Below are 19,552 nucleotides of genomic sequence, written 5' to 3' on the forward strand. Positions count from 1 at the left end.
CTGTTTTCTGTCATCTTACATTTGACCTCCCAGGTGTGAGTGACAGAGGTGTGAGTGCAACACCTCACAATTAGACAGATTACTATTTGCCACTTCTTTGTCCATATTTCCTGCCATGTCCTTTAATATTCCTTCACACTACCCACAACTCTTTTGTGTTGTCATGAACTTATCTATCAGGTGTCTAATACCTCAACTGCAAAGAAAAAGTATGTTTATACATTAACTTGGTCGGACATGTCAGTGGATGTCACCAAACACCAATGCACCAATCAGTCCTTCAAACACTTTAGTTCTCAACTAGTGTTTTCATGTCCTTAATCAAAATACCTAGATAGAATGACTCAAAGCTTCCTCCAAGATCTGTCCACAAATGGATAATTCCCAACAGGAAGGAGAAGCACAGCTGTACATGGAATGCTGCTGAAGGGATTGGCACTTCCAAGCCCAGGCAGAGTGAGCGCATGAAATCAATAGTAGAAATCAGCTGTTGTGAGAAAGCAGATGAAGTTTTCTATTTATTTATTAACGTATTCATTATTTTGTGCGCTTTTTAACTCTTAGTTATTTTTACTTTTTAAATATTGCATTAATTTTTGACAGGCAAGTGTCTGTGAGTCTATGCAAATATCAAAATTGCTCTAAATAAATTTCAGCACTCAAGACTGACAGACTGAGGGACAAGGCTTTACCATCAGAACAGTCATTGTCACTGCTATTAGAAGATTCTGGGAGCTCATGTCCAGCAGATAACTATGTCTCAGTCCACAGATCAACAGCAGAAAGCAATCCCACTTATATAAATGTGTACTTGAAGCTATGCAGCCGTGACTTGTATCCCATTGGCTCTCTCAGCTGGTTGGCAGAAGAAGTTTGAGACAAGAGTATTCATATTGACATTTTAAAATTTTGCAGTTTCTCCCACATGCATGGTGCCTCACTTAAAGGCAACTGATGGCAAACTCAAAAGACCTTCACAACATTCAGCTACAATCGTTGAATCCAATCGTTGAATCTTACTCTCTGTTCACAACTTTCAAATACTTTTCAGGCTTTTAAACACACAAAAAACCACAAGTAACTGTGACACTAAGCTGAAGACCCACATCATACAGAAGTAAACAGATGCACACAATATGAGCCAAATGCATCACTCAGACTTGAAAGAATGAATGAACACTCAAGAGACTCCGTGGGTGAATAAAAAACAAAGAACAATTGAGAGCAAGGAAAGAGACACATGTTAAGTACATGTACAGCAGATGAGCCAATGATAAGAGCATACAAGGAGGTTGGAAGAGAATTTTTCCTTAAATTGAAAAGGATTGCAGAACTCAGAAACAAGAGAAAATCTGCAGATGCTGAAATTCCAAGCAACACACACAAAATGCTGAAGGAACCCAGCAGGCCAGATAGCATCTATGGAAAAAAGTTCAGTCGACGTTTTGGGCCGAGACCCTTCAGCAGGACTAGAGACCTGTGTGTGTGTCTGCCTTTGTCTGTATGCGTGTCTGCCTGTGCCTGCGTTGCAGAACTCATAAGTAAGATTATCAAAGAACACACAAAAAAAACAGAAACCACCCTTTATATCTGTCTCTGACTTCCAGTGATTGTCTGACCTTTCACAAGCTAGTTACACATACCAGGCATGGGTGCCTGCAGATGACAGGAATCTTGATTCTTTCCTGACTGGATTGCTAGCGTTACGGGCATCCACTCACAGCTGTGCCAAGATTCCACAGGAAATCTTTGCTACAGGCCATCTGTGTTTGCCTCCATACTAAAACAGCAATGTAATTAGTCCTGTGATGCCATAGTCCATAGTCCCACAAATTTTTCCTTTTCATATATTCAACATTTACAATTTTCATTGAATTTTGTGCAATCGCCCTTAAATGAAACACATTCCAGATCACTTTAAAATAGAGAACAAAAACAAGAGAGTAGAGGATTGGTGCTTTTATTGAAGAAGGGTAGTAAAGCTCAGTCAGGTAACTACGGACAAATAAGCTTAACAGCAATGCTGGGAAAGTTGCTGGGGAAAAAATATTGCTGCCAATGATGATGACAATTTGTATGTCAATGAGGAAATGTGCCACTGCCTTCTATAATGCACCATTGTAGCCATTGGAAGTGGTGGTTATTTGAAGAGCAATTGTTTGAACCTGACACAAAACTCTAGTCTACTGAGCAGCAGTGATCCTTGTACTGTTGTATGCTTCTGTGAGCTGAAACACCTGCAGCAGATATTGCAAGTCACTGAAAGCATAACACCAATGCCTTCTCCAAAGATGTTGTAAAACACGGAACAGTATAGCACTGGCCAGGCCATTCAGCCCCAATGTTGAGCCAATCTTGATACCAATTTATACTCCAAGTCCTCCTTCCTCTATTATCAATCATTTACCTCCATTCTCTTCATATACATGCATCTATCGAAAACAGCTTCTTCAACTCCACCAAACAGCCTTCTTCCACCACTATCCCTGGTAACCCATTCCAGGAACCATCACTCTCTACTTTAAAAAAAAACTTGCCACTCACATTGTCTTTAAGCTCCACCCCCAACCTGAAAAGACTGTCTTTAGTGTTTGACGTTTCTACCCTAAGGAACAGATTCTGACTCCCTACCATATTTGCGCCTCCCATAATTGTACAAACTTCTATCGTCTCCTCCCAGTTTCCAATGTTCCAGGAAGAACAACCTAATTCAGTCCAACCTGTCTTTCGAGCTCATACCCTCTAATCCAGGCAGAGTCCGAGTAAACATGAGGAAATCTGCAGATGCTGAAAATTCAAACAAACACACACAAAATGCTGGTGGAACACAGCAGGCCAGGCAGCATCTATAAGGAGAAGCACCGTCGACGTTTCGGGCCGAGACCCTTCGTCAGGACTTCGACACTACTTCTCCTCATAGATACTGCCTGGCCTGCTGTGTTCCACCAGCATTTTGTGAGTGTCCTAGTAAACCTCTTTTCTGTACCTTTCCCACAATCTCCACATCCTTCCTATAACAGGGAGACCAGAACTGCATGTAACACTCCAAGGGTGGTCAGACTAATGTTTTATATAGCTACAGCACAACTCCTTTTAACACTGCTACCAAAGAAGGCAAGTATTCCTTATGCCTTTTTATCACCCTTTCCACTTGCAGTTAACTATGAATCTACACCCCAAGATCCTTCAAAACTCACAGACACAAGAGGTACTGCAGTTGCTGAAAGATTCTGACATGTCATTCCTTGGCTTCCTCTACTGCCACAATAAGGCCACACTAAGGTTGGAGAGCAACACCTTGTATTCCATCTGGGTAGTCTCCAAACTGATGGCACGAACATCGATTTCTCAAACTTCTGGTAATTACCCTGCTCCCTCCTCTCCTTCGCCACTCCCCATTTTTGTTTCCCTCTCTCACCTTATCTCCTTACCTGCCCATCACCTCTCTCCGCTGCTCCTTCCCCCTTTCCTTTTTTCCATGGTCTTCTGTCCTCTCCTTTCAGATCCTCCCTTCTCCAGCCCTTTATCTCTTCAACTTCCCACCCTCCTCCTCTCCCAGTTTCACCTATCACCTGCCACCTTGTACTTATTCCTCCCCTCCCCCCACCTTAATCTGACTTCTTCCCCCTTCTTTTCCAGTCCTGATGAAGGGTCTTGGACCGAAATATCGACAGTTTATTCCCAACTATAGAAGCTGCCTGACCTGCTGAGCTCCTCCAGCACATAGTGCATCCCTCTATACCTCAATGCTATTAAGGGGCCTACCATTAACTGTACACTTCCTCCTTTCATTTGACCTCCCAAAGTGCAACAGCTGACACTTGCCTGGATTAAACTCCATCTGCCAACTGTCTGCCCATACCTGTAACTGACCTATATCCCACTGTCTTGGATAGTCCATTACATCATCTACAACTCCACAAACCTTAGTGTCATCCACAAACTTGTTAATATACCCCTTTACACTTTCATCCAAATCGGTGATGCATATCACTGGTCATGGATCTTAAAGCAGAAAGAAGTGTCTTTCAGCCATACTGCCTTTTATGAGAAAGCCAGTACTAAATACAAACTTATAATTTATCTGGATCCCATGCACCTTTATCTTCTAAATTCTTTATCCTTTGCTACTCTCTTTTTAGTAACATGTATAAAATGCCTTGGGATTACCTGCTCTCCAGGGAAATTTCATGGCCTCTTTTGGTCTTACTAATCAACCACTCAAGTACTTTCCTACTATGTATTCACAAGGACCCAGTCTGGTTTTAGCTTCCCAAACCCTACACGTGCCTCCTTTTTCTTACCAACAAAACCTAGGAGCTCTTTATCCTTACTCCTTACTGGAGCATGCCAATATTGAACTCTGATCACTTGTCAGATGTGCACTTGACCAACAGCAACTGCTCCCAATCAAGTTATGCTCGTCTTATTTTGTCAAATTTTGCCATCCCCCAGTTTAGTACTTTCCTGCAAGATCTAACAGCATTACATAATTGCTTTCAATTCTGGTCACTCCATTTTAGGAAGGATGTGCAGAAGGGGTTTATTCAGATATTGTCTAGACTACAGAGCATTTTGCCTTTTTAACAGAGCTTTACCAGTGATGGCAAGGTGAATCAAGTGATTCGTGGTAAGGCAGTGCAGTCAGGGCCTGGCCCTGCAACTGTATGCTGTCAAGGCCGAGATGATATTTTCAGCAGGAAGTAGCAGTTTGGGCTGTTGCTCCGGCTGTTCGGAGGTCTGTGTGGAGATGAATTTGCCTCTTCTGCAGGGATCTTCTGCACGTCTTCTCTCCCCACTTATCTCCTCCCACCCCATCGTCCCCAAGAGCCAGAACAATTGTGGAATTGGTTAAGCCAAGCAAAGCTGGGAACGTTACTGAGCCAGTGAGGTGTGCTGGTGGCTGCTCTTCCCACGCCTGCTCACTCTCTCTTCACCGCTTTTTCTGTGATCCTCCCACAGTGAACCCCCCCCCCCCCCACCTCTGAGATCCTCAGTCTTTGTTCATTTCCAACTTTAAAAAATATCAGGTTGCAAACTGTTCTCAGGAAAGAAACCCCTGAGTAATCTAGGAACCGCCTTTATAAGCCATCCCCAGATAACCATTAAGTTAATTTTGTCTGCAAGAAATAAAACAAACAAAAAAAATCACTTGATGTGGCAACAATGCCTCCACAGCATTAAATGAATGACATCAAAAACACACAAGACTGATGAACAAGAACAATTACTAAAAGTGGAGAAAGGGGGGGGGGGGGTGGAAGAACAGGTTCTGCCTTTCGTAGGACCAAATACATGTCCATACACAAGACTTCTGAATTTAATAATATTATAGGAACTCAATGTGTATGTGCGTGCATAACGTCATAATTGGTATCCATAACAATTTACAATTTTAGTGCTTATGGGAACTGAGCTGAGGTGCTTCACAGCAATATTACAAAACATGTCATAACCACAAGGGAGCAAAGGGTAAAGTCAGAGGTAAATTTTGAGGAATAAAGACCCAGGTAGAGAGACTTAGAAAGAGAGATTAAGGAGCTAGTCTGGTGTTTCTCACTCTGTCTGACATCATATTTCAGTAACAAGTTTAAATGTTTCTAACACAGAACAAGCAAATATTTAGCTTACGAGAAGCAGTGGTGTACATTATCTCAAGGAATTGCCCATTATATTTAACTCCCCTGCTATCTGGCTTGTCATTGCTGATCAGCTAAAGATTTCCCAATGACCCAAAAATACATTTGCACCAAGACATTTCAACTGTCGTTTCTTTGTCAAGTAAACATGTGATTTAACTGCTCACAAAGTGAGACCTACTGAATTTCCTGTTCACAGAACAAGGCTAGGAAGCTACAAAACCACAAGTATTGCTTACTATAATGTACACATACACTAAAACAACATATTAAAAATTTTATTAACACAAGTTATATTGGTGTTTAAAAGATGGTTTTTCAAATTTTCAAAAACAAAATTACTTCATGCATTTATCTTGATCTTACAAGCTACAAGCAAGAGAAAAGTCTGCTGATAGGATCTGCATCAGTGACCACAACACACCACACAACAGCATGCCCTCGGCTAAGAGTTGGAAGTTCCTGTAGCTTTGCAGTACACAAGCTTCCTCTTTCTCAAACACGTTAGTAAAACAAATCTAGATAGTGAGAGGGAGGACAAAGCAGCAGAAGGTCAAGGGGAAATCTGAAAGGGACAGCAAGGGAGATCTGTAGTAGAGTTGGGGAAGGAATCACAAAATCAAAGCGAGACAGAACCTTCAGTACACTGAGTAAATGCCAACCACTGAAAAGCCCCTTATTATACTAACATATCGTGTTTGCCTCAGTTTCCCATCAATTCCCCTGGATCCTACCACTCATTTGCACAGTAAGGGCAAATTATAGTGGCCAATTAACTACCTACTTGCTTTAGGGATGTGGGCACAAGCCGGAGAACAAAGAGGAAACTCATGTCATCATAGGGAGAACATTTGCACTCCACACTCACAACACAAGGGGTCACAAGGGTTAAGGGGGATAGCCTAAGTACTAGAGGGGGTAAAGGAGGACAGAGAAGGGCTAGAAGCCTGGGTGGAGATCAATATGGGGCAGCATGGTGAGTCTGAGACTCTGGGGCATAAGTAGAAGATGAACATGAAAATAACAGCAAGAGTATGCCACTCCCCCTCAAGGCTGTCCCACCTTCCACAATGGAAGTGTAGAGGATATTTATGGAGCACTAGCATGGGTTTCTGAATAGGCTTGTCCCATTGAGGCAGGGAAAGAATGGTAGGGTGAATGAATCTTGAGATGTAGAACATCTAGTCAAGAGGATGAAAGAAGCATACTTAGGTTTAGGAAGCAAGGAACAGACAGGACTTTAGAGTTACAAAGAATCCAGGAAGGAGCTTAAGAATGGACGAAGGGTCTCCGCCCGAAACGTCGACATCGCTTCTCCCTATAGGTGCTGCCTAGCCTGCTGTGTTCTACCAGCATTTTGTGTGTTGCTGTTTGAATTTCCAGCATCTGCAGATTTCCTTGTGTTTGTGCTTAAGAATGGACTTAGGAGAGCTTGAAGGGAGCATGAGAATCCTTTGCCAAGTAGGATTAAGGAAAACTACAAAGGCACTCTACACGTACGTGGAGAACAGGAGATTCAGGAATAAAAGAGGAAATGTGTCTGGAGTACGAGGAGGTAAGGGAAGACCTTAATGAATACTTTGATTCACCATTCAGAGGGTTCTTGAACAGCCTAATATGCTAGAACATGTTAATTTTAAGAAAGAGGATGTCCTGGAATTTTGTCAATGATCTTTGCATCTTCACTGGTCACTAGGGTAGTGCCAGAGGATTACAGGGTGGCAAATGTTATTCCTTTGTTTAGGAAAGGTTATAGGGAGAACACTGGGTGAGTCTATGTTTGGACAGCATTCTTAGACAGAACTTACAAGCATTTGGAGAAGCATAGTTTGATTAGGAATAGTCAGGATTGGTTTGTGAGGGACAGATCATGCCTCATGAGCCTGACTGAATTCTTTCAGGACATGACAAAACACATTGATGAAGGGAGAGCAGTAGATGTGTTTATATGGATTTTAGTAAGACATTTAACAAGGTTCCCATGATAGTGTCATTCAGAAAATCAGGAAGCATGGGATCCAGGAAAAATTGGCTCCATGGATTCAGAATTGGCTTATCCATAGAAGGCAAAGGATGGTAGGAGATGGAGTGCTTTCTGCCTAGAGGTGGCCACCAGCGGTGTTCTGCACAGATCCGTTCTGGGGTCCCTGCTCTTTGTGGGCAGAGAAGTGGTAGATGGAATTCAATCTGGAAAAATGGAAGCTTTAGAGAGGGTGCAGAGGAGATTTAGTAGGATGCTGCCCGGATTACGGAGGATAGGATAGGATGCCTTATGAGAGTAGGTTCAGCAAGCTAGGACTTTTCTGTTTAAAGAGACGGAGGATGAGATGACTTGATGTTGATAAAAGGACAGCCAGAGACCTTTTCTGGCCGATACAAGAGGCGTTAAGGTGTTTGGAGGAAAGTAAGGGGGAGGGGATATCAGAATCTCAGGGGATATTAGTTTTTACACAGAGTGCCAGGTACATGGAATGCACTGCCAAGGTGACAGTAGAGGTAGATAGATTAAGGACATTTAAGAGACTCTTGAATACGCACATTGGTGAAAGAAAAATGGGGGGCTATGTGGAAGGGATGGGTTAGATTGATCTTGGAGTAGGTTGAAGGGTTGGCACAACATCATAGGCTGGAGAGCCTGCACTGCGCAGTATGTATTCTGCTCTGTGTTCTAATACGATCACAGATAATCTAACCTTTATCTGAACAAAATCATGATATCCCTAATCTTTCACAAATCTGTCAACCTCCACTTTTAAGTGCTATTAATAAGTAAGCCTTCACAATTTTCCGGAGTAGACAATCCCTGAGACTCACCGCCCATCAGGGTTCCAAAATCTGAAGAATACAGGCCCAACCTGATTTGCTTCTCTTGATAGGGCAACACCCTCCTCTATCTTTTCTAAAGTAAAGGAACCAAAACCATAATACTCAAAGGTGTGGCCCAACCAACGCCCTATAAAATGGCAACAAATGGATGAGGAAGGAAGGAGCAGGGTAGAGAACTGAGAAGAAGAAGAAAATACCGAGGCTCGGGGAGAGGAGTGTGGTGAAGAAATTCAGTTCTGAGAGTGAGGAGTTGAGATGAGGGTAGATGGAAGGAAGGACTGGAAAATGGGGAAAGAATGAGCACAAGAGAGACGAAGATTGGAGTGCAGGGAATTGAGATAGTCACTGGTGAAGGGAGAAAGAGTGGAGGGGAACAGGGTGAAAGGGTTGTGGGAGGCTGAGGCAGGGATGGTCTTCAAAATTCAAACTCAGCTGATCCAGGTATCCATTGTGTCCTACCACCCTGCACTTGAACCACAGCCTTATTTAGAGCTCTCTTGAGTACGTGTATTAGCGGAGAAGGACATTTAGCGCAACACAATCCTGCTGGCTTCTGATAAGAAAATTCCCAACAATTCAATTGTGCAATCCAATGACTGCAAGCTGAATCATCTGCAGCTCAATATCAGTAAGACAATGGAGATGGGCCCTGTTACTATTGATGGTGAGGATGTGGTAAGAATCTACAAGTACCTGGAGTGCACCTGTCTGATAGACATGAGTGGAGCACCAACACAGAGGCTGTGTACAAGAAGGGCCAGAGACCTCTACTTCCTGAGGAAACTGACGTCCGTTACAGTGCAGGCCTCTCCTTCACATGTTCTACCAGTCTGTTGTTGCCAGTACAATCTTCTATGCGGTGGTGTGCTGGGGCAATGGTATCAACACGGGTGATGCCAGCAGGCTCAATAAACTGATTAAAAAGGCTGGCTCTGTTATAGGAGTCAAATTGGACACGCTAGAGACTGTGGTAGAACAAAGGACCCTACAGAAAATCCTGGCAATTCTGGACAATGTTTCTCACTCTCTGAATGCCACCTTGACTGAACAGAGGAGCACTTTCAGTGATAGACAAAGGCAACTACACTGCTCCAAAGAGCACTATATGAGGTTGTTCTTACCCTCCGCCATTAGACTCTATAATGACTGAAGCTAAAGCCAGGGAAGAGATGACTCCCTCCTGTTAGACCAAGGTACATACTTTTTATTCTTTCTTTCATCTCTTCTAATATCTGTATATCTGTGCACTTGTAATGCTACTGTGACACTGTTATTTCTTTTGGGATAAATAAAGTATATATCTATTCTTCTTCTCCTACCGAGAAAATTGCAAATCCACTGAGTGCCTTTTCAACTTCTGAAACTCCTCAGTAATCACTTCCACCATGGAGTCAATTGAATTCCAAATCCTTACTCTCAATGTGACAAGGAATGGTGCTCTTCACTTTGGTATCATATCCCCACATGTTTAAACCCTTTGCTCTCCTGTCTCTTGAACCATTAAGCAAGTCAAACCCCAACTACTCTGACTTTACAGCAGGTTCATCTTGTTTTCCCTCCAGCCCCTCTAGTCTGTTTGCCTCACTTAATCATCCCCGAAACTTCAAAGACAACAAGATAGCTAAGTCAGGTGAGGCACAAGTGTCTACGGATGCAGGGATTTGAAACAAAATAACTGCTGAAGGAGCCCAGTGGGCCATGTAGCAACTTGGGAGGAAAGAAACAGTTGATATTTTGGGTTGAGCTTTATCCCCACAAATGAAACGTTTAATCTCACTTGGACAGGATGCATTTGGATACTGTTCACTCGAAACTATGAAAGTGGAGGGCAGAGACAAAGTACTGGGAGGGAGGGCAGAGTGTAGCAGTGCATATTTTGTAAACAGCTCACCAAATTCCTTATCAGAAAACATACTGTAAAAATTCTTCCAGCTTCCTCAGCTGGTTCTCATATAATCATACTGGTTTGGAAGATTTAGACCACTCGGCCTATCCTGCCTGTATATTTAATCAGATCTAACTGTAACTTTAGCTCTACAACCACATTGACCAAATCTGATACTTTATCCTCTTGAGTACACAAATTAACTTTTCAGCCCTTATCTGTTATCCAGCTGCATGAGACTTCAAAGTCTCTGCTTTCATCACCTTGAGGAAGGGAATTCTAAAGCTGCAAAGAGCTCAAGAACAGCAGTGAATGCTACCTCAGAATTCCTCAAAAACGTGACTCACTGTAAAGGCTCTTCCCACTTCATTGTTGTCACTCACTATACACCCGCTCTGTTGTGATGGGAGCGAATGTAAACACATTAGCCTCTGTCTGTGCCGACACCCACCGTAAATAGCCTCCGATTCCCGTTCCGGGACCCACCGCAAATAGCCTGAACTCTCCCAGCACTGGGATCCACTGCAAAAAGCCTCCGTTCTCCTAGTGCTGGGACCCACTGTAAACAGCCTACACACTCCTAGTGCTGGGTAACGCTGTAAACAGCATCCTTTCCCCTCTAGTGGGACCATCCCTCTCTGACAGGTGGATCTCCTGTTACCAACTCCTCCACCACCTCCCATCCCAATAACCAACAACTGTCCCTCCCCTCTCCGCCCTACTTGACTCCGATTGATGGCTGCAGCTTCTGCCAGCCTACGATTGGGCTAGCCGCCTGCCAATCAAGACCTGAGCGCTTCCGCCAGCAGCCTTCCCTACCAGCCGGTAGCCACAGAGGGCCGGGGCGCCGAGGCCGACTCTGGACACTTCCGAGGCTCTCTTACCGGGATCCCCTCGCCAGCCATCCTGTGTAAAACGCCGCCACAGTCGGCTGCGCGGTCGCGAACCGATTGCAGGTGCTCACGGGCAGCGAACAGACCCTGCTAACCCAAGGGTTCCGCTATGGCTCCTCGACCTTGTGCGCATGTTCACCCAGGCTCCAGCCCGCCCCTTGCAGATTTCCATGACGACCACGCTACGTCATGGGTCAGCCTCCCCGAGCTCGAGCGGCCGCCTCTCGCCCCGCCCGGGTGGCGCGCATCCCGGGTGCGACGAGAGGGTCGTCCTGGCCTGTCTTGGCGGAGTGCGGCCTACGGTTTTCGACCCAGTCGGGCATTGAGTGTTTGAAGAGAAAAGTTCCACTCTATGACTGAGGAAGCACACAGTGATGATGAAGACCAACGCCACTGGGGGGGGTCAACTCTTACCTGCATATCTAACCCAATTCTATCAGAAAATGGTGGAAATGTCCATTAGGGCGAGTGAAATCTGTGATAGAAACAGGGAACGTATCAGGTCAACGGTATTTCACTGCCTTAGTGAAACCACATCTGAAACATTGGTCTCCTCTCCTGAGGAACCAGTACTTCCATAGATGGAATGTGATTAATTTCACTAGTCTGTCCCCCTTGGCCTGGAAACGGAGCACAAATTCAAAACTTAAGCTATCATTCATTCAGTACAGAAATAAGAAGACATTGCTTCACCCAGATGCCTGTGAATCTCCGGAACATGAGGGGACTATGGAAGGTAGCACTAAGAGGTGGACGGACTTTATTTATGGAAACATGGGATGTGGGTATAGTGCAAGTGTAGGATAATGTAATGGGTGGAAAAATACAAAAATTACAACAATTGAGTTGAGGTTCACTTTAAGAGATGGGTCTGACATGACGCTATCACATGAAATTCAGTTATCATGCCTTGTATTCAGGTTTTGGAATACAATAAATGAGTTGTTACAATTTTTCTTAAACATAAAATGCCTTGTGTTTTATTTGCAAAAAACTTACAATGGTGACCCCAATGCTATTGGACAATTCCACAGTTATTGAACTTGTTGGCCAGTGCAGTTTTCACACTGTCGGAGCTTTGGGAGCAACATGTTGTCGTTTCATTTGTCAAAGCCAAGGCCCAATTTGCACTGTGAAAAATCTCCAATAATGTTCAATGATGGTTGCCGCTCATGTGGCAATTACCAATGCCTTAACAAAGTCAACAACCCCAATCTCAACCCAGTCCCCCATGTCTAAGTCTTATCAGCACGTTTAGCCACAAAGTTAATTTTTTCCAGTCTCAATTTGGTTAGGGGCTACCTGTTGCCTGTTTGCTCAAAGGAGGTTCCCCAAATGGCTTTAACAACCATGTTTGGTCTCTTTGAGCTTCTGCTCATGCCATTTGGGCTCGAAAATGCAGTACAGACTTTCCAACAGTTGATGGACTCTATTAAAACATATACTTTCTTTTTGTTTACCTGGCTGACATACTTATCACCAGTGCAATCCAAATTCAAACACAAATCTCATCTCTACACACTTTTTGAGCGCTTAGCTAACTTGGGTTGATAATTAACCCTACTAAATGCCAGTTAGGGTTGTCAACCATCGACTCTCCCAGCTATCCCCGCAGAAATCCTCCCATCAAAAGAAGACACTGTTATGCATGTCCCACCACCCCGCACTACTAAAAAACTTAAGAGGTTTTAAGTATTGGTGAATTTCTATCTCTGCTTCAATCCGTGAGCTGCTGAACTTGTGCTCCCCCTGTACAGAGCACTTAAAGGCAATACCCCTAATCATGTGCTTAACTGGTCAGCGGACATGACCAGGGCATTTGATGACACCAAACAAGCTATTTCTAACACAAGCTTACTGGAGTGCCCGCTCCCCAATGCATCAATCGTCGTTACCATTGAAACACTTCAGACTGTGCTGTGTGTGCCGTCCATGAACAGTTTGTTGGAGGCATGTGGCAGCAGCTCGCATTCTTCAGCTGACAGCTCCATCCCGCCGAAGGGAAGTACAGCACATTTGGCCGTGAGCTTCTCGGTCTCTGTCTGGCTGTCCGCCATTTTTGTTTCTTCCAGAGAATTGCCATTTCACGACGTTCGTTGATCACAAACTCCTCACGAATGTAATAGTGAAAATATCAGACCCTTGATCTGCAGGGGCGGAATGTCACATGGCCAAATATCTGCGTTCACAACTGATATCCACATATCAAGGTGAAAAATAATGCTGTGGCTGATTGCCTCTCACGGCCAACCATTGAGGCCGTACACATGGGGGTTTGACTATGCCGTTGTAGCAGTCTACTAAGTTACTGACCCAGAAGTCCAGGCTTACCAAACAGCAGTCACAGGCCTGTGGCTGGCTGATATTAAGTTCGGACACCCTGGGTTTTCTCCATTGTGCAATGTCTCAACTAGTCGCCCTCACCCCAGAGTGCCCGTAAGCTGCAGACAGACTGGTTTCGACCATACCTGGCCCCTTGCATCCAGCCCAGAAGGCCTCATAGTAACTGGCTGCACTAAAGTTTGTTTGGTGTGGCCTTAGAAAGGACGTGCGTGCTTGGACTGCTGCTTGTGTAGAGTGCCAGCAGGTAAGAATTAACTGTCATTTTCAGGTGCTGTTGGTGCCTTTAAAGGTCCCTGAACAAGTTAATGTGGACCTTGTTGGTCCTTTTTCCTAACAATCCCTGCCACATGGCTTCACTACCTCCTTACGATGGTGGACTGTACCATCATGTGATCAGATGTCATCCTTCTAGCGTCGATGGCGGCCATAGATGTGGCTCAGGCATTCACCAGCACCTAGGTTACTTGGTTTGTCAGCCCATCTGATATTTCCTCTGACAGTGGTCCCCAATTTTTATCAGACCTCTGGACTGTGATGGCCCAGTACCTTGGTGTTAAGCTGCATCACAACTCAATGTATCAAAGGCAGTCCAATGGCCTATGCGAGCGGTTTCACTGCTCCTGAGAGGCTGCTGTGAGGGCTTCCTCGACAAATGAATGTTGGCATGATCGTCTCTCGTGGGTCCAGCTGGGGCTCAGAGCAGCTCCAAAAGAGGACCCGCAGATGTCCGCGGCTAAGTTGGTGTATGGGCAGCTGATACAAGCTCCAAATGATTTTATAACTGATGTAACGACCACCTGCCACCTGGTCAGCCTCTCAACAGCGTTCCCCCTCACTCCCCCAAATAAATGTAATTCCTTGGCACCTATTCCTGCCTCCCATCATGGTGAACTGCAGTCTTGGGCTCTCATTGATCTACATTCTGCCTCATTTGTTTTTGCCTGCCATTATGTACACCAACATTCCCTTTGGCCCCCTCACGATGGCCCATTCTGCATTTTGGAACAGAGAGCAAAGGTTTTTATCTTATATAAGAGGGTTAAACCTGAATGAATTTCAGTAGATCGCCATAAATTGGCCCATCAAGATTTAGAAGATTCCTCTACCATGCCCCTGCCATCATGACATGACAATGGGTGCCAACACACCTCAGGACGAGCCAGAGGCACCTGCTGATCCTCCACCCATGGAACATAGGACCCAAGCTGGGCAGCTCGTTCGAGCTCCAGACAGGCTCACAATGCCAGTTTTCATAAATTCTGGGAAGGCCTGTGCAGAGTAACGTAACTGGTGAATATGCACATAATTCACCACATCGACATTGAGTGGGGTTCATTTTAAGAGGCTGGTCTGATGTGATGACGTAATTACGTGAGGTTTGGTTACCGTGCTTTGTGTTCAAGCACTAAATGAATTGTTACGGTTTTTCTTAAATCTGAAATCCTACAGAGGACAATGGTGCTGACATAAAGATTAGTCACAATTTTGTTCAGTGGTGTGGCAGGTATGAGGGGTTGAATAGCCTGCTGCTTCTATTCTAAAGGGGGGGAGGGAGGGGGAGGGAGAGGGGGAGAGGGGAAGAGAGAGCGAGAGAAAAAGAAAAGAAAGAAAAAAAGAAACAACCCAGCATCAGAAGCATTGTTCCATCTTGGGTATACAGCCACGCAGCAAATGAAGTGCTCCCACGTACATAGCCTTTGTGACCTTGCAGCTGGAATCTTCTTATATATGATATTAACATAATGTTGAAATTATGCTAATTTAATTTTGAAATCTACATTAATAGAATTGTGAAATACCTTGTAATTATTTCTGAGTCAATGAAGATAACCCATAATTTTTTAAATAATAAATGTACCACAACCTTTACTTTGAAGCATTTTAGAGCTTCAATGTACTTACTTTGTCAGTATTTCAAGTTACATCATCGTTAAAAATTGTAACAATAAACACAGAATGGAAGTCGTAGCTCATTGTCGACTAACCACCAGCCCGCTGAATTCTGTCCTCATCTGGTTACAGTGCCACGCAGTTTACAGGCCATGTAAAAATTTCCCACTCAGTGCAATTGCTGTTCTGTGCAGATGTAAGTAAAAATCAGAGAGAATGCTCCCTAGAAGGCAAAGAGAACCAATCCACCATGATTGTACAAAAGGGAAAGAGAATTAAACAATCACAGGAGGTGGAGCAGAAACCAACAGATCAGCAAGCTAAGAAACAACCAAGTACAGAATAAGGGATAGAATAACTCAGTTCTTGGAAAGAAAATATTCCAGCACAAGGGAGAGGGAAGCAACACACTCCCAGCAGACAGGGAGAATCTAGAAATCCCAAGAGGGACAGAACCCCAATTAAACCCCAGAAATGATGCTTCTAGATGGCGGTGCGACGCAGTTTGCAGCGGCCTCTCCAGAGTTGATATCTGTTATTTGTCAAGCGGGGTGCTGTGCGCAATCCTAATCTGATGAAAAATGGACGTGGGAGCATGGAGGAACATCTGGAAATCTCCAGGAAGGCCTTCTTCGTTGCTGCTGCTGTTGTGAGGTCCGGGTCTCTGCTGGGAAGAACAAGCCCCCAGTCCTCGGGGTCGCATTGCCGGTGGCCAGCAGCGGGGGCGTCGTAGTGCGCTCAGCAGAGGTTGGTGCTTGGAGAGGCTGTGCCGGAGGGTATGGTCGGAGGCTCGGAGGTTCGACAGACTCAAGTCCACTGCAGTCGGGGCATTCTCACTGTGTGCTGCATCTGCGAGGCTGAGTCCGGCGGCGCTGTGGAAGTCCATAGCGGGGGTATTCCCTTCTGCCACCTGCGTGGGATGATGAGTTTATCGGGACCGTGAGAACTTGTGCAAACTGCGTGGTGGTTTCTTTCGAACTTATAGTCTTTTAACAACTTTGGACTATTTTTACCGTGCCCTTGGTCTGTTTTTTTTAAATCAATTATGGAATTGTTTGCACTGTTGTGAATATATGTTAACTATAACTATATGTAATTATGTGGTTTTGTGTAGGTCTTGTAGCTTTAGTTTTTGGTTTGTTGGGTGTGTTACAAAATTCCCGTAACTGGATCACTTACCAGCAAAGATAGAGAGGTCCGTTGAAGTCTGATGGCACTATTTTTAAAAGTCTTTATTTATAAAGGGGCACAAGATAAGATTAATACAGACATTCAGATAATATACGTCATCAATACTCAATCTAATAATGCGGGTATAATAATAATCATCAATTTAAGCAATAGCTCTATCGTTTGTCTAGGGGGATATTGTATTGTCCGATGGAAAGATAAAAGTCACTGTCCTTTCAAGCTGCAGCTCGTTGGGTTTAAGAGAGACGGTTTTAAACTTGCCCTGGTCTTTTATGAGGCCAATCTGTTGAGTCGGGGGGAGTTGGTTCCCCGTTGTTAGTTCCAAGTCGTTTTCCGTGGTACCAGCCACCAGCCCCCAGGCAAGGGAACTGAACGCACATCGCTTCCTTCAAATGGCTTCCCGCTATTACGGGATTGCTAGCGTTTCTTCTGGTGCGTCTGAGGGGCTGTCCCTACAGCCCCCCCCCCCTTTTATCTTAACTCGCCGGGTAGTAGATGTCAATCAGGTTGGGGTGATGCAATCTCCCTCTCAACCAGCCCACTTTGCCCGAGGGCTTGCACGTAGCATAGTCCCCAATCCACAAACGTTGTCTCCAGGAGACAATGGCCATGTCTCTCTCTCTCTCATTTCCTGGGTCCTCTGACCCAACCCAATAATGCTCTTGCGATTCTCACAAAGGAGGGGGCTACCCCGCACCCTTCAGCCCCTCAGAGCTGTGGTGCATTCATAACACGTGGTAGAGTTGGTGTCCTGACTTGGTGTGTCTGGGTAGTCTTGTTTTGTCTGGTGGATTTGGAATTCCTTTCCGGGGAACACGTTAAGATGGTAGTGTGATATTAATAAGAAGCAGCCTCTCTGGACTCTAGATTTGGGGATTACCAAACATGTGGATTTTCTGGTGTAGTCTGTTTTGTCGTGTGCTTTTGTGATATCATTCTGAAGGAACTTTGTCTCATTTTTTAACTGCATTGCAGTTGTGGTTTCTAAATAACAATAAACCAAAATTCAATTCAATTCAAATCAATGAACCAATCCTGGAAGAGGAAGAGAAAACTAAATCAACCTGTGGAAAATTAGAGGAAAGCAACTCAGGCCAAAGGAGAATGAGGACACGACAAAGCTTGAAGAGTGCAAACGGAGATAATCAGCCCTGTGGAGGGAGAAAGTGAGAGAACTGACATCCAGCCCCAGGGAGAGTGAACAAAGTGAGCACTATTAAGAAGGAGGAAGCGATCTAACCACTGGAAGTGGAGAGAGAACAGTCTCAGCAACTTTCTGTTGAGTATCTGTAGAAGTTCAAGAGAATCCTTTTGGATGTGGCAAATCTTCTCAAATACTTACAAAAGTAAATGTGGTAATGCACATTCTTGAACACGTAACTGTGGAGGGATCAGATGAGATTACTAATGATATTATGCCAAGGAATTTAAAACCTAAGCATCACTTTTTATAATAGGGTTGTGTTTACCTCCCTGTTTCCTTGCATCAACACCGAACTCCTTCATCTTGCAGATGTTATAGGCTAGGTAAATGTTCTGGTGTTGACAGTTGAGCTGTCATCAAGGAATAGCATTATGGAAAAAATATTATTGTTGAAGTGATCCACAGTTGAATGTCATGCAAGGCAGATGCCATCCTTCCTCCCTGGATCTATTTTTCTTCCACACAAACTGCAGAACTAGATTGTCTAGAAGGCTGGTGCTGATGTTGGCTATTGCCACACTTCCACAGCACTTCATTATGGTCAAAGGTAGAACCACTGGTGGGTAGTCATTGAGACAGGGAACTGAAGCAATGGAGGAATCCTTCAAGCAAAGGAGGACAATAGGCTATTGAAATGTGTGGTTGAAGATATTGGTGAAGATGGCGGCCAGAAGAATTATCTTTCTGACAAGTAGATCTGCCACTGAGATATAATGGACAGAGTCAGCAGGGGATTGTGGGATGTGCCTTGTTTACCAGCTCAAAACAGATGTAAAAGGCATTGAGCTCTGGTAGAGATGAATTGTTGCCATAGAAAAAGATGGAGCATATTCATGATTTTGTGCACCTCAATAAGATCACCACTCAGTCTCCTATTCTGTAAGAAATAAAGTCCTAACCTGTTCAACCTCTCCCTATAACTTCCTATAGCAGAGCAGCCAAAACTCAACACAGTGCTCCAGGTGCAGCATCTAAAGTGTTTTGTGCAACCACACCATGACCTCCCAACTTTTACACTTAATGTTCCAACTGATGAAGGTCAGCATACCAAAAGCCTTCTTCACCACCCAGTACAACTGCAACTCTCCTTTCAGGGATCCATGTACTTATGTTCCAAGAACACACTATTCTGCTACACTCACCAGGGCCCTGCCATTTATTGTGGAAGTCCTATAGAAATGTATGTTTATATTTTCCAAATTATGTTTCCTTTGCATTCACTAAAGACATGAAGGCGGGTAAGAGTAAAGACAGCAGATGACAACCAAAGTAAGAACAAAATGCTGAAAGCATTCAACAAGTAACACACCACCAGTGTAAAGAGAATCAGTTAATATTTCTGCTCTGAGATCTTTCTCAGAACTGGGAAAAGAGTGAAAGGACTGCAGTTTTTAAAGTAGATGTGAAAGGTGAAGAGTAAAATTAAAGACATTATGGAAATTGATGAAGATTTCCACTCTTGCAGTTTTGTTTTTATTGAACTTTGGAACCAGATTCAGATCTCAGAAGACATTATAAACTTAGGAAGCAAATTTAATGGAACCTGCATCACAGTCAGGTCCAACACAGAATAGTGTACTTAAATGGCAATAAGTAGGCCCAGTGCTAAATTGTAATTTTGCAGAAATTTGGAATTCTACAACATTAAGCTACCTTTGTAATACTTTGATGCTAGCCTTCG

General features: G+C 44.1%; 1 protein-coding gene across 1 annotated transcript in view; it reads right to left on the minus strand.

The window, feature by feature from the left end:
- The window catches only part of pkn1a (protein kinase N1a), a 139,287-nt gene extending 127,243 nt beyond the window's left edge, over window positions 1–12,044 (minus strand). Inside the window, exon 1 of the mRNA XM_059992076.1 lies at window positions 11,235–12,044. Coding sequence (XP_059848059.1) covers window positions 11,235–11,255 — 21 coding nt within the window. The 5' untranslated portion in view covers window positions 11,256–12,044. The remainder of the gene's footprint in view (window positions 1–11,234) is intronic.
- Between the last annotated feature and the right edge of the window lie 7,508 nt (window positions 12,045–19,552).

This window comes from Hypanus sabinus, chromosome 16 (assembly GCF_030144855.1).
Source record: "Hypanus sabinus isolate sHypSab1 chromosome 16, sHypSab1.hap1, whole genome shotgun sequence".
Lineage (NCBI taxonomy): Eukaryota > Metazoa > Chordata > Chondrichthyes > Myliobatiformes > Dasyatidae > Hypanus > Hypanus sabinus.